This window comes from Pteropus medius, unplaced genomic scaffold (genome assembly GCF_902729225.1).
Source record: "Pteropus medius unplaced genomic scaffold, Ma_sr-lr_union100, whole genome shotgun sequence".
Lineage (NCBI taxonomy): Eukaryota > Metazoa > Chordata > Mammalia > Chiroptera > Pteropodidae > Pteropus > Pteropus medius.
Window position 1 is genome coordinate 2,529,216 of NW_024345600.1, and position 16,153 is coordinate 2,545,368.

Below are 16,153 nucleotides of genomic sequence, written 5' to 3' on the forward strand. Positions count from 1 at the left end.
GTTTGTCTCTCCTAAAATTTGAGCGACTTTGCCTTTGCATGTGAAAATAGTTTAGATTCCCATGTTAAGAAATCTGTTATTCTAGGAAAGGGCAGTGTTCCCGGAGTGTTTAACTCGGCGACTGTGCTGAGTCGCCTTCAATCTAGTATCGACTGGAAACTCTGACCCTTAATTGCTTAATAGATAAAGAGATTTAAACATTCTTACTCCTATCCTGGTGGTTTTCTCTGTTACCTGAGAAGTAGAGAGAAGTAGCATTGCATATGGCAGTTTTTTGCTCATCTTCACCTAATATTTTATGGATTTTTTTTTCTATTTCTACCTGGTTAGTGTAAACAAAGCCGTATTTTCCGCCTGCCTCTCATAGTCCTTTCCTTTCATCCAAATGACAAAGTCTGTGTTTACCTTTGTGTGGATTTTGAGCAATTCTGGACGTTGTGTTTCTAAACATTTTTAAGGAACAGTTCTTATTTTTTAAAATAATTACTATAAAGTGGTGTTAAATTCACTTTATAAGAACATAAGTTAATTTTTAAACCACAGTTTAATGTGTTAAGTATTAAGATTTTTTTCTTTGTTTTGTCCGCATCGAAAGAAACTTCCATTAGAAATTTTATAGTAAAATAGTGTAAAGTTATCTCTCAAAGTTGCTTCTAGAATCAGCACTTAAGTATCAGATTAAATTTTCTTTGCTTTACTTGGCATTTGTTTTAAATTTCTGCAACTTGAAACTGTCAAACAGCACTCTAAATGTTCTGATCTGTACTATTTCTAAAGCCTAGATATATTGGAGTGTTGCATTGCTAGGTGTAATCAGATTACAGCTAACTAGGGAAGAAGTTAGCCAATAGGAATAAGAAAGCTAGGAATGAAATATTCCTGAAAAAAAATGTGGATCTTTCCTTTTTGATGTTATATTTATGTATAGGAGATGTTATCATACGACTGTTGAAGTTATGTTATTTATAAACTCTTTTCCTTACCAAAAGGAAGGTTTCTACTTACTCGAAGTGAATTAATTTCATTCTAAATGTCTGTACTTCACCTTTGTTCAAGTTTTCTTTATTACCGAACTAGTCTTATTTAAGTTTAAAGTGGTTGGAAATTTTTAAATCCTTCCAGCCAGTTTTAGCTCTCTCCTCTCTTGGAGTGTCAAACACATTTAAAATATTCATACCTTATATGTATCAGTTTTCAATTCCAGTCCTAACAGTTTATAATGAACAGATACAGAAGCATTTAATTTGACATTTAAATATGTAAACCTGATCTAGGGCTCAGTCTGGAAATTTATGATTCTTTTATTTGAATTACTCTAGAATAATGCAAGCTATTTTTATATTTTATCAACTTTATAATTAAAGAAATCCACAGACATTTTTGTGGTGTTTTAAGAGGGACACTTCCTGTGTTTAGCTGAGTTAGTTGGTTTTTAGCATGGCTTGCTGAGAAGCATTAACTATGTATTTTGTTCACCCATTTGTTAAGATTTATTTTAATTCTTTCTCATGTCTAAATAGAGAATATGTATGACAACTGGGTTTTATTTCATCCTATTCTCATAAAATTATGTTTTCATTATTCTTGCAAGCTGTTTAAGCTCTTTGGGACAATAATCAAATTCATTAAAACTTTAGGAAAATTATTTGCAATTGGGGGAGGGGATGTTTATATGGAATCTAATCTGTGGTATTTGGAATGGCTGTCTTAAGTTAAGGAAATAAGAGCAATGTTGTGGAACATCTAAGTTATATGTATCCTGCAGAAGAGCTTGCTTTGTTTTGCTACATCTGTAAAAGAGTTGGCTCATAGTAGAGATTTTAGAATTATTCTAATCAATATTTTTAATAGGAGAGATAACTATAGGTGTATATTTTCTATCTTTTTGAACTTGTAAGGGTTACTGTCTCAATGCTTGTGCTTTGCTTGTCCAATAGCTAAGAAATTGTGCAGGTGAACCACAGCCATCTGTGTGTAACAGATGACAGTATATTTGTAATAGTAAAATGATTCTGGTTCTTTACTTTCTTACCTTATTTTTCCTTGGAACCAAACAGCTGTGTAAACAAAAGATTTGCTGCTTTGCTCTAAAAAGCTTTGGGTCTGACTGTTGATACAGTATTAAGATCCAAAGGTGTTGGATTCGTTTCCAAACACCATGCACTTATTTCAAGAGTTTGACATTGGAGCAGGCCATAATATAATGGCTTATTATTTTTTGAATTCTGTTTCTTTCAAAATAAAGCCACGAAAAAATAATGATAATAATAATGAACGATTTCAGATATTGCTCTACCAATGACTTAGTCAAACACCTGTTCCTACTAATAAGGACTTACTCAGTAATCCTGTTGAAGTTGATTCCTGCTAACTTTTCAAAATATTATTCTGCATTAAAATGGACATTGATTTTTTAAAAAAGAAATTTCCGTTACTGAGACATTATTAAATGGTATTTGTTATGTGACAGCTCTCACTATTCCCAGGGCCCTATTTTCACCATTGAGGACATTGCAGTGAAGCTTGCCTTCTTGAGCTAGAGACAAAATTATACCGAAAAAAAATCATACAGGGCAAAGGGGCTAGAGAATATAAGGATTCTCCTGAAACAAGTATCTCAGTTATAATCTCAGACTCATACAGGCATTAAGAGTTCTGTTCAGCTCTCTCATTCACAAGGAAACTGAGGTAGCCACATCTGCACAAGGCACACAATTACCTTAGCCAGCTCTCCAAATTAGTTATTGGCTTCCTCCAGTACATGGTTAACTAGCAATGGTGAATCAGAGTTCACTATTTATTTACTTAATTCTGTGAGTATGCGCTGAGTGCATTAGGTACATAATACTGGGAATCAACCACAGCTCATATGTAGTTAATTGAATTTCTAGTACACTAAAGAGAATAGGGATTTATGTCTGTTGGAAGCAGACTTATGTACAAAACACATTTAAAGAGTAAAATTAGGACCAGAGATTAAAAAACAATTTAAAAAGCAAAAATTGATTGATTAAATGACCTGGAAACTTCTGACAAAACGGCAAGAACCAGAAAGTAAAAGATTAATTTGATGAGCTAGGTTCTTTTTGCTTTTTTTGGTTGTAGTAAAATATACCTGACAAATTTATTATCTTTACCATTTTTAAGTTTACAGTTCAGTAGCATTAAGTACATTCACTTTGCTGTGCAGTCAATCTCTGTAACTCTTTTCAACTTGTAAAATGGATTTTTTTAAGTTCCTTAAAAAAATTCCTGAGGGAAGATGCTTTAAGAATGGTTACAGAAATGAAATCAACATGACGGTCTGTCAGTTTTCATTATCTTTAGTAAGATGGGAGGTTGGGAAGAGGCCTAGGGCATTCATATTTTTTTGTAAGACTTAATAGATCATTTATTATACCAAGCTTTATCATTAGGCTTTTAAGTGTTTTACAATTTTTTTCCTGCCTAAAGCAAAGCAAAACTAATAACATGCTTATTGGATAGATAACTGAAATGGTAAAGCTTTGGGAATTTGTTATTTTGAAAATATTTCATTATCTTCTTTATTACAACATGCTGAGTGACAAGGCATCTCTTATGTGATCTTGATTAAACACATATTAGGGATTTGGGACATTCTTCCTTGTTTAGTAAAAGGAAGTAGAGCACCCTACTCTCTTTTTTTTTTTTTTAACTCAGTTCCATGTAATATCTTCCCCAGTGTTGTGACTAATTTCCTTTGTAGAAAAGAAATTAATCACCAAATGAAGTATCAAAGCCTCTGTGTATTCTAGTAATTATCCAGTACATATTTTGAAAGGTTTATTTTTATTTTTTCAGTAAATTAAGTTTTTATTAAGCATTAGATCCTGTTGGAGGAACAAACATAATTTTTTTTTTTTTTTTTTTAACCTTCCTGGCACCTGGTCTTCCTAGGTGGTCTCCAAGATACATTTTTATCTCACGTCTTCTTGGGGAAGTACGACTGGGTGATAGTGACAGTATAAGTGGAAAAACTTAAAAGAACTTTAAAAAACTCTGATGTTCAGGCTCTGTCGTGTGAAGCTTTTTTAAGGTTTCTAGGAGCAAGTCTGTACAAGTCTAGCAGGTATCGTAGGTACTCATTAAGTACTTTTTATATAATGTCGAGGAAGAATTGCTACACTAGAAGTTGTCATCTTTTAAATGCACTAGAATGGTGGTGATTAATGAAGGGTACACAGCATAATCCCAGTGGAACCTAAAAGAAATACAGATGTCTAGGCTCTATCTCCAGAAACTGATTGATTAGACCTGGGCTAGAGCCTAGACATGTGACATTTTTGAAAATGAAGTTCCATGAAGGATTACAATGAAAATTCCCAATTGACAACACTTGCACAGAGAAATATCAACTTTATTATGAGCCTCCACTAATACAGAAAAATTACTTTTTAGTTTTAAGTTTGGGAAGTTTCTGATTTCTATATTTCTTTAAGATTGTTTTGGGAGTTTTGTAATCTAGATTATTGATAACAGGCACTTATATAACTTTACTGTATATTATCGAGGTAGAAGAATACTGCTTTCATATGAAAGCTTAAAGAGTTGTGTTCTACATGTAACTTAGACAACTTCAACTCTTAGTACTTAGTAAAGGAAATGAAGTACTTAGTAAATGAAATGAATAGCAGAAGTACTTTCTCCTGCTATTCAGGCCCCAAGCAGAAACCAATTATTTATTTCATTTAATGTTGTCTGCAGATATGGTAATCTGTTCCAAAGTTAGAAGAAAAATTGTATTGGATTTATTAAGGAATGTACAATATACCCAAAGTTATATAAATGGCAATTTAAGAAATTTTCAAGACTAATATTGACTGTATACAATGTAACACAATTAAAAATAGTAAAATGAAAGTTCACCATGTTGTCAAAATTAAAAGTTATCTAATTTAGTCATTTATCGTCTTTGGTTTTTTTCTCATCAAATTATTATTATTTTCTTTCTAGAGATTAAGAAGCCACCGGTGGCCCCCAAGCCAAAGTTAGTGGTGGCAAATAATAAGCCAGCTCCACCTCCTGTTGCACCCAAACCCGATATTGTGATTTCTAGTGTTCCACAGTCAACAAAGAAAACCAAACCAGCAATAGCTCCAAAACCGAAAGTTCCAAAGGGCTCACCTGTTTGTGAAATCGGGCAGTCACCATCAAGGAAAATCATCGTGAACCTGGAAGAGCATAAACAGGAATTACCTGAAAGTGCCAACAACTCTTCTTGCAAAAACGTAGGGCGTCAGAGCAGTGATTATATTTTACCAATATGTTCCTGCAGTTCTGAGTGTATCCATAAGCTTGGGACTAGAGAGAATCTCTGTGTAAAGCATCTTGTCTTAGAGCCCTTAGAAACGCCTGAAAATTTAGAAAATAGCAAAAGCGATGCATCCTCTCCGGCTATAAAAACAAGGAGTAAATGTGATTCTAATGGTGAAATGGTTAAGAGCCACAGTGGAGTTGTTTTAAAGGCAAGCATCCTAGAAGAGAAGCTTAAAGATGTTTTAACAAAACGAACGTCACCTTTTATTTCCCCACAAAAACACAGATCCACAGACAACCCAGAAATGAATGATTGCTGTAATTCCAACAGACAATTCAGAATTGAATTTGCAGACTTGTCACCTTCCCTGTCCAGCTTTGAAAAAGTTCCTGATCACCATTGCCACCTACAACTTCCTAGTAATGAATTTCAAAATTTTGAAACTGGTCAGGACAGCAGTGAAAAAAACAGTATTTGCTTTCATTCATCTGAACAAGAAGCTCTAGCAAATGGTAAAAGAAGTCCTTTTTTATCTTCAGATGGAGTTAGTAAGAAATCAGAAGTCAAAGACCATGGTCTCTTAGAAATTCACTTAGTACCATATACCCCCAAATTTCCAACTCCGAAACCCAGGAAGGCACGCACTGCTCGCCTGCTACGCCAAAAGCACGTGGATGCTCCTAGTGAAAGGACTGAAGGACCAGAGAATTTAGAGAGTAACTCTTCTTGTCTTTCTGAAGATAGTTTGAGAAATAATAAAATCAGTGTCGTTTATCAAGATGTTTTGTATAACCAGGAACAGGTGGGCAAAGTGAAGCCAGGCAATCAAACTGAATTCAATGTGGACTCCAGCAGTGACAGAAAAAACTTAGCTGATTCACAGAAAGCCATGTGTCATGAAACATCTTCTTCTGAAAAAGTAACACCTCCTTTAAATACAGACTCTAATTTGAGTTCTGACAGCAAAATAGTAGATGGTTCTAGTATGTTCCCTGCTGTAGACAAAGAGGCTAATTTTGCAAGATGCAGTACTCTATCTATGAGCCTGCCTAAGCAGGTGAAATTAACTTGCAACAAATACTCGCCTAACCTGGGAGTGTCTGCCTCTCAAACACAAAAAGAATCTACAATAAAAGATGAAAGTTCTTCAAAAATTGTCCCCAAAAAACCTCAAAGACACAGCTTGCCTGCTGCAGGAGTACTTAAAAAGGCTGCCTCAGAGGAGCTTGTGGAGAAAAGTTCTTATCCCTCAAATGAAGAAAAAAATTCAGAGAAAGATCCAGAAAGAAACCACCTTCGACAATTGTGTGCCCAAAACCATGGTATGTCGTCTTCCTTTGATATGCCTAAACGGACTTCAGAAAAGCCAGTGTGGAAATTACCTCATCCTATTTTACCCTTTTCAGGGAACCCAGAATCCTTGAAGTCTGTCACCATATCCTCAAGTAGTGAGTCTTCCACTGTCCTGACCAAGCCTAGAGCAAAATCACTATCTGCCGTGGACATGGAAAGGTGCACTAAGCCTTGCAAAGACTCTCAAAAGAAAAACTCTTTAAAGAAGTTGCTCAACATGAAGCTGTCCATCTGTTTCATGAAGAATGACTTTCAGAAATTATGGTCGAAGAGTAGCCAGCTTGGAGACACAACTGCAGGCAGCCCCTCAGGTGCGAGGCGAAAAGGGATTGAAAATGATTGGCATGGTTTGTTGGTAGATGAAGAGAAGAGAAATAAACCCATCAAAGCCTATTCTGCAGATAACTACAGTCTGGAATCCCAAAAGAAGAGGAAGAAGTCTCGGGGCCAGACCAGTGCAATGAGTGGATCAAGAGCTGAGTCTTTGGATGACCAACTGCTCTACAGGGAGGCAACATCTCTGTTGCCTTGCAAATCTGTTACAAGTGGCTGTGCACCGGAGTATGAACATATACGGCATTATGAGGAAATACCAGAGTATGAGAACCTGCCATTTATTATGGCTGTAGGGAAAACTCCAGAGTTGGAATGGCAGAATTCCAGCAGCGTGGAGGACTCTGATGCAAATGTGTATGAGGTAGAAGAGCCATATGAACCCCCAGATGGTCAGCTGCAACTTGGACCTACACATCAACATTCCAGGTAACACTCTTGTGCCAGACAGACACTGCACTTTCACATCCATCACTGAAATTAATCTTCAGCAACCCCGTGCGATAGGTAAAATTGCACACAGAGGGAGATCACTTGGTGAGAGTGGGTCAGGTAAGCATATGTTAAATTATTCCAAAGGGCAGTCTCTTTTATCATTTAGTCAGAATGGGTATTTTCAGTGCAAGATTGAAGTACCTAGGGGAGGAAATTGGCCAATTTAGTGAGGTGTATATGCTCGGTGTAAGAAATCTGTGAAGTTATTGAAATCTATGCATTTACCTGTGATACCCTTGTCAGGTGGAACCTCTAAGTTTGCAAAAGTTACCACTCTGAGGATTAGTTATTTATCTGTCAAAGGCTAGTATAAGTGCTAACTTCAAAAGGATATGGGAAAGATACAGGAAACACATTAACTACTCTCCTTTCTTATTTTTGTGTAGGCGCTTTCTGCCCTTAGTATACTTATGCCATCCATCTTATTGAAACCTTGCCCATCCTTGATGGCCCAGCTCAGCAATCATTGGCTTCATAAAGCTTATACAGTTGCCTAGTGGGAAATGTTTACTTCCTATTCTGACCTCCCAGTTATGCTGTGGTGTCCTCACAGCCTTTCCTTCAATCTGTCTTATGGTGTGGTTCTTTACTGATCTGTCTGATGTTCTGTATCCGGCTTTAGGCTCCATGAAGAGGTCTGATCATATCTTTTTGTCCTGCATGAGGCCCAGCAAGGGGCTTAGTAGGGATCAGTAGACGTTGGTTGGGGGTGTACAAGAGAATGAATGAAAAAGAGGCAACGGAAGCAACCACTTCAGCTGCTGCCTCCTTTCTCCACAGTCACAAAGGGAGTCTTTGCACTGTATTAAGGCATTGATGTTGTGTTTAACACAAAACCCACAGGCCCTTTTTGAAGTCTTCATATTCTTCTTAGGTCTCTAACTTCAAGCCTCTGAATACTCACATCTTAAAATGGGACTTTCATAGAAATATTAACATACATGATACATAGTAGGAGCTAAAAAGATTATTGGGTGAATTGAATAAATTGTCTATTAAAATCATAGTGCACCAAGTAAAATAAATTATTTTTTTAATTTCACATATTATAGCATTTTTCTTTATTCATAATCTTTTCTGCCCTTCCTCCTTGACCCATACAAGATGACTTACCCTCCTTGCCTAACTTTTCTCATAGCTGACTACTCTGTTGACAACTGTCTACTCTCTGAACATTAGGACCCAGGCATAAGCCTCTTCCTTGGCCTAAATATTTTGATGGAGAATTGGAGTCAAGTATCCAACTTTTAAGAAAATTTGTCTATTTTCACGTCTGCTCTTCCCTCCATGAAACAATTTTGTTGGTATTATCCTCCTTTTAACATGCTTTTGCGTAGGGTGTGTGTATATGTGTACAAGAAGAATGAATTTGGCTTCTTTATGATATGCTACTATTGTTAGGTAAGGTAAAGTTTTTTCTTGAAATTGGAGTTTGGCCCTTGGTGTATAAGTTTCCTATTGGCCCTCATGCTTAAATCCTAAGGGTTTGTCATTTTCTCTAACACAAGCTGTAAATGTCTAGAACTTGTCCTTTATCTGTTGTGCTTCTTATACAGTTAGAAGCCCCATTGTTCACTTTGGGGGAGCCAGATCGGAATGGGTAATGTACACAGCCTGCCAGTGCACCTGGGTGGCATTCATAAGGAGGGTTCTTTCTCAAGGCCACAGAAAACCAAGGGTAGCTTTCGATAGGTTACGGGTCCTCAAGTAGGGCAGCCTGGTGACGAGTGGGTGAGCTCTGCTTTTGAATTTTCCATGGAGATTTATTTTTAGGCCTGGAGCAGAGAGCTCTAAACAGGCTTGAGACTCCTAAAATGTGCCAGCTGAATCAAAAGCCTTCAGTCATAGGACCAGAATAACAGTTTTGCCTGGGAGATTGTACCTTTTGTAAAAAACATTGGAGAGACAGAGAAAGCAAAAATCCAAGCCTTTGTGAAGAGGGCACCTGGACACCCTAAAATAAGGTAAATGAGAAGTGGGGCATGCATTTCAGGCAAGCTGAGAGGATCCAAGTCGAAATTGTTTGCTAGTCTGGCTATTGAAACTATAGACCTGTTCTTTGCAGTAATTAATTCAAAAGCAAACACCCTAGGGTTCTAAAATGATAAGAAAAAATGCACATGAACCCTGTTTAAGATTTTTCTGTTGGAGTGAATCGGAAGAATGTAACAGTTTCTCAACCATTAGGGAAGTGTGGATCATACCTATGGGCTAGTTTATACTGTCTACATATTTAATAATTACAGTCTACATATAATAGCCAACCAGATTCCAGATCAGACAGACATTTGGCAAGTTTGGGGGTAGCCCATCTGGCCACCTTTTTTAGAATGTAGATGTTTCATGAACTAGCTTAACATTTACAAATTTATAACAACACATTTATAAGTTATCAGAAAATAATGGGCAGTCCCCAGTTCCAGATAGGGTTGTGTTCTGAAAGTTCACGATAATTCGAAATTCGGACTATATTTCCCAAAGAAACAGTTTTGGTAATGGTGGTAAAGTTCCCAGTTTAGCCCCCAAATTATAGTAACCATTACTGTCCTGGCCTCCTCTTCCCAGGTGAATTCTTCCTCTCAGCACTTTCTTGGGCTGAAGCAGGAGGGTCGGCTGGAGTGGGGTTGAGCACCAGGATGTCAGAGGAGCAAATTCACTGGGTCTGAGGCTTCAGGGTTTGTGGAAAGAATGAGGTGACTAAGGAAGAATGAGGAAACTGGAGGCTGGGCTTGCTGTGTGAGAAAGACTGTAAAGCTTTGGGAGTGATAAGGAGAAAGGAAGGGCTGGGTGGTTGGGACTTAGTATGCCCTGGATTTTCTTTGCCTGCCTTTTTTCTTCTGTCCCTTCCCTCTCACCTTCACTGTTCTCCTTTGCTTAACTGCGTGATACTGCTAATTGAGTTTCTGACCCTTAGGCAAGAGTGAGTAGAAGGGGGCGGGGAGGGGATCTGGGTGGGTAAGGAGTGGCACTGGGGAAATCCGGCAATGAGGAAGGAAGTCTGGCCAAATCTGAAGGTGAAGGAGGGTGCTGGGGAGTTCCTATGGGCATAGACACTGTAGCTTTCAGGTGTTCCCAGTGAGGTCATCATTGGGACACTGCTCTGGGTTCTTAGAAGCACTTTTGTTGGAAATAAGATTGTGTGCCACTCCGAATTATTTTTGGTGTATTTTGGATATAGTTACACATTCTCTTCCCCCAAAGATTTCAGGCCTAATAAATCTAAAACAACTAGCAGGCAATGGGCATTTCTCTCACTGCATGCAGGTAATACGTGCTCAGTTACTATTATTTCAGAGGTTTGATTTCCATAAGTATATCTGAAAATATGGGCCTTTATTAAAGAGTTATAGACTAATCAGCAAAATAATAGTGTCCAATGTTGGAATTTTTTTCTTGAAATTATAGCAGCTTTCTTGATTCTTTAACTAAGAAAAAAATTTCCCTGGAAACATTCCAGGTTTTCCCTCTGTTGTTGTAGTTTGTTCTTACTGTAAGCACTTCAAAGAAAATGTATGATAATTGAGTTTTCCTAGGTCACCTAGCATGCCCTCAGTTTATTTATTCCGGAATACTGACCATCTGTCAAGCAATGCACATTCAAAGGTGGAAGGGAGTGCCCGCTTGAGACAGCAGACAGTGAATGATAAGACAACATGGTTTTATTCATCCAAGCTTTGTCTGAGCTGTACTCCAGAAGGGTAGTAAAGATGACTTTCCAGAGGTGGTGACACTTGACCCAAGGCTTGTAAAATAGATGTGATTGGATTTGGCGATTAGAGATCACTTTCTAACCTTGAGAAAAGTAGTTTCATCGGTGCTCTGGGTGAAGGAGCCCGATCGCAGACTGAGAAGAGAGGAATCAACAAATGTGTATTGCTGTATCTTGAAACTCTGCCCAGAAGTCCCTATAGCTTAACAAGTTTGAATTTATATTTTGATTTTCCTCAAGCACCAGAATTCAAAATAAAATAAACTTCAAAATCATTTCTTTTTAGTTAATCAGTATGCCCTCATCTCTGATGAAGGAAAATACTAAATTTTTTGTTTGTTTTTTCACCATTTTAAACACAAAACTGGGCTTAAAGAGCCATCAAGTGGCATTAATAAGTTGTCTCAAATCTCATTATGGCATTTGTATTACAGATCACCAAACTGGTCTAGAAGATACCTCTCTTGGGTTTCATTTACCATCTGGTGATACTGGTGAATTTTAATAATGATTAGAGTATAACTTAATAGCCCTAATGACCATTTCCATGCTGTCATAACATCTACAAGATTATGCAGTTAGAGGAAGGGGGTTGGGACTCATATATCTTAACAGCAGCCCTTTTCCTGTGAGTTATTTTCAGCATCAGCTCAGGAAATATCAAATATTTGTATGACTCTTTAATTTTGTGTTTCTTGTGTTGGAATCATAGCCACACAGTTTTGGCAAATGTGTTTATATACTTAACCTTACATTTGAAACTGCAGCTAGAAACATTCAATTTTATTTCTTGGCAATAAAGCTTTTCCTTTTCCTTTTTAAATAAGTATTAGTAATTAGTTAATTGCAGTATTTTGTCCAGCTCTATTGCTTTGGCCTCATTTCCTGCCAAAACATGTAAGTGATATTTTATCAAATATATATGCTTTAATATAGTAAGATCCTATTTTATATTTTTAGAGGTGTATTTTTAGTCAGAGATGAGAGAACAAATATTCAACATTGTGATTGTATGTGCGCACGCACGCGCACACACACACACACACACACACACACACACACACATACACACATCCTGTGTTGCATGGTAAAACTACCAAGATAGTCAATATCTGCACATTTTGCGGGAAAAAGGTAGCCTTATATTTAGAGATAATTGATTAGTTTTCCATTGCTGGGTTTTTATTAAAGTTTTGAATAGTAAAAATCTAAACATTTTATAATTTAGCCAAGAATATGATGATTTGTTTTCATAAAATTGCAGTTAATTATACCAGCGAGACAGAAATTGCTTTGCAAAATGAGCTTCTGACCCATATCCTGGAGAAATATTCTCAGTGTGAACCTTTTGGGAAAGGGCATATGGCAAGGTGACAAGGAGGGGCTCATTCTTTTCCTAAGCATCTTAAATTCCTGTAAGGACCTGATAGGTAACGGTAATCAGACAATCCATCAGTCTGTGAATGTTTTAAATGTATTAGTAGGATGTCTGGAACTCAGAATGTGTTTTTTTGCAGTAGAAATAACTGTGAGTAGGAATTAGGTTCCCAGCCAGCCCACAAGAACATATTTAGCTTCTAATATATGAAAAATATAATGGAAAGTAATAGAAAATGAGACCGTAGCAGGACTGAAACAGAGCAGTAAACTTAAATGAATAGTTTTTATGACTTTTAATGCTCGTGCATTCAAGGAGGAAAAGGTTAGTGTGTTGAGGAAAATATTAAGGGAGAAGGGAACAAGCCGAACTGTGGAAGACGAACTTTGGTTCAACAGTACACCAGGTGGTTCAGGGACATTCCAGATGTGCACTCACGTTTGTACATAGGGGATGAGTGTGTTCTTATCTCAGGTATTCATAAGTAATGCTTGTGCTTGTATATTACTTTTGTAAGCTTTCTGTATTCTTCCAGACATTTCTTTTAAATGGATCATCTTTTCCTGGCATTGCATAGATTAACTGGGTATTTAAGGAAAACCCTTTATTTAAAAAAGTAGAAATGTTTATATGAGTATATTTATTATAATACTTGCCTAAAACTATATTAGATACAAAGAGTCATTCGAGTTGTAGCACATTTGGGTGTGGGACACTACAAAGAAGTGCTAACCTTTTTATTAAATACTGAGTTTAAAAGTTAAGTTCAAGAACAGAGCTGCCTACTATTCTTCTGGGTGGTGTAGAAAAATCTACTTTGGTGGTTTAGTCTGGGTCTGGTAATTGTGTTCGTGGATCTCTGGAGAGGAAAGAATGTTTTTGTAAGTAGTTTTGACATCAGGCAGAGATAATCATTGGAACTATAAAAATTGGGCCAGCTAAATAGACTATATCAGTGGAGTAAAGTACTATGATAGTATTTCTAGGAAGAGTAGCTGTTTTCTGCAGTTATCTTTTAGGTTTCTCAACCCTTGTTGCAATAATACATGCAATACATTTGCATGTATTATAAGTCCATTTTAGTTTCATATAAGTATGAATTAGAGTAAGGTTGTATTTGGTGTTATACCCTTTTATACATAAAGAAATTGAATCATGGTGGTAGTGGCTTCAGGAAAAGTGGACAAAGATGGAAATGCAACTGGATTAGTGGTTCTGATTCCTAATGTTCAAGGGTCTGTTTACCAGACTCTCCCATTTATCGAAGAGTTTTGGTTTCTGATTCAGGAAAGGTAAAATAATAAACACTGAACAAAGAAGTCAGTTTCTCCTGAATGTTTGGATAAAAATAAAACGGAAAACAAAACACATTTAGCCTTTTTATGTTTGAAATGGTGTAACTGCTTGTTCCTTTAGCCCTTGTGGATTCTGCTGAACACTTTGTTTTACTTAGATCATATATTTTTTTTGTAGTCAGTTTCTTGGTAACATATTTTTAACAGTTGATATACTTTGGCATATGTTAGTATCATTTGAAACATTAGGAATTAAAGGATAGATTCGTGTTTTAATAAATTTAGAATAGCTTTTTTTTTCTTGATCTAAAAAGCAATTCTGATTTAAATTGTTTGATAACTAATTTCAAGTCTAGGAAAGTAGATATATAAAGAAGAAATAATTGGTAACTGTTTTTTCAGTGGTCTTTAGATATAGTGGCGGTCATAAGTAAACAGATTTCAACTTAAATGAGTAGCTTTTTTACTACTTAACTTTTCTTTTCAGAGCTTCACTGTTAGAAACATGAGGATAAAGCACAGTTCCTCTCTACAACCCTGTTAGGTTATGTGAAGAACTTGGAAGAGGGCAGGGAGAAATAATGAGATCATTCACGAGTCCAGGTCTAATTTATTTGGTAGCAAAAGTTTGAGTGGGGAAACTTAAATGGGGGCCTTTGGGTAGTTTGAAAAATTGGGAAATTCAGGTATGTCTTTTAATGGTTTTAGGTTAAATGTAGTCATAGAATCATTAAATTTTAGAACTAAAGGAATCGTAAATTATCCAATCCAGCCTCCTCATTCACGAATGAAACCAAGCCCAACAAGACTTGACTTTCCCCACACCACAGAGATGAGACTTTGGAAAACCAAGGCTCCAACCAGGTGCTTCACATTATCACATTGTCCCTTCTAAGGCTATTGTGGAAGCATTACAGAGAAAATAAGATTTAGAAACCTCAAGTGATTTTAGTTCCAAAAGATTCAGGTTTGTTTGTACCACTGCCATTTTTATCCTGTTAAAGCAGATAGTGGTACCTCTATCAGGAAGATGGGCTGCACACAGCTACATAAGAACACAGGGTTATATGGCTCTGATTTTTTAAATGGTGATTTTGGCGGGGAAGGCAGAAAGTGGGATGGGAGATGAGTATTCAAATTAAGCAGAAGCTTTCAGCCAAAAAATATCTGATACTACTAGTATATGTTAACAAAATTTTCTTCCTTCCAGCTTCTCCCCATCAACCTGTTTTTTTCCCCACTTCACCAAAAGTTTATCAACTAGACAATATCAAAGATAAGAAAAGCTATTAACATCAAATATCATGGATTCTATGCTTAGTAGTAATGGCTACTATTTACTTAACATTTCTGACATGTCCAGCATTAAGCTAGGAGCTCTCATGTGTTATTTAGTCCCTACAATCCTATGAAATAGATACTATCTTCTTTTACAGTTGGGGAAACTAGGACTTGATAAGGTTAAATAACTTGACCAAGGGCACACAGCTAATATGTAGATAAACTGAGTGTGGAACCAAATTTTCTGACCTGAGACACATCAATTTTAAATCAGAACATGTTCATATTGTTCTAGGCTTTAATGCATTTGTTTTGCCATTATTTTATTTTTTATGTTTAATATTGGTGGAGGTCTGTGAATCTTCTACCCAGGGGACCGTGACGGACAAAATAATACTGACCCTGATTTGTTCACAATCTAGAGGGAAAACAGGGACACCTGCAGTGATATGTATAGATATTAACAGGCATTTCAGAGGCCCCAGATCTTTCATGCAAGAAGAGCTTGTTGATTGGAAAGCTTTTAATGGTTAGGAAATAGATGCTTCAGTGGTCGGAAACTGAACTAATTGTGCCATGTTTGCATTTGGTCAAGTTGTTGGTGGCTGCTATTCAAAGCAAGTTAAAATGGTTCTTGTCATTTACCAGTTACATGTGGACATTAATGACATAGAAAGGATTATGCATGTCTCATATTTCCCCACTGATTTACATGACAGTTGCTTATCTCATCCCTGTTCCTCATTTCATTCTCTGTCAAGTACTTTCTGACATCTAAAGCACTATAGTTTAATAGTTAATTACTATTTATGGCTCCCCAAGGTAAATAATTTTGTAAGGCTGAAATGCCTTTTATAATAACATAATATCCCTATTATTTTAATGGAAAAAATAGATTTAAATGAATGGTAGGTTTTTTTTTCTCCAAAGAGACAGGTAATACAGTCTCTCTTGTAGAGGGGGTAGGATTTCTGGAGCCTTTAAATTGTGGAGAGGGCAAGACCTGGAAACTGGGTGAAGGACCACATTCA

At 36.6% G+C, this 16,153-nt stretch overlaps 1 protein-coding gene across 2 annotated transcripts in view; it reads left to right on the forward strand.

The window, feature by feature from the left end:
- Positions 1–16,153, forward strand: part of FGD6 (FYVE, RhoGEF and PH domain containing 6) — a 95,609-nt gene that overhangs the window by 574 nt on the left and 78,882 nt on the right. For both annotated transcript variants that reach the window (XM_039874098.1, XM_039874099.1), the window contains exon 2: positions 4,975–7,393. In XM_039874098.1, the coding sequence (XP_039730032.1) occupies positions 4,975–7,393 (2,419 nt within the window). The remainder of the gene's footprint in view (positions 1–4,974; positions 7,394–16,153) is intronic.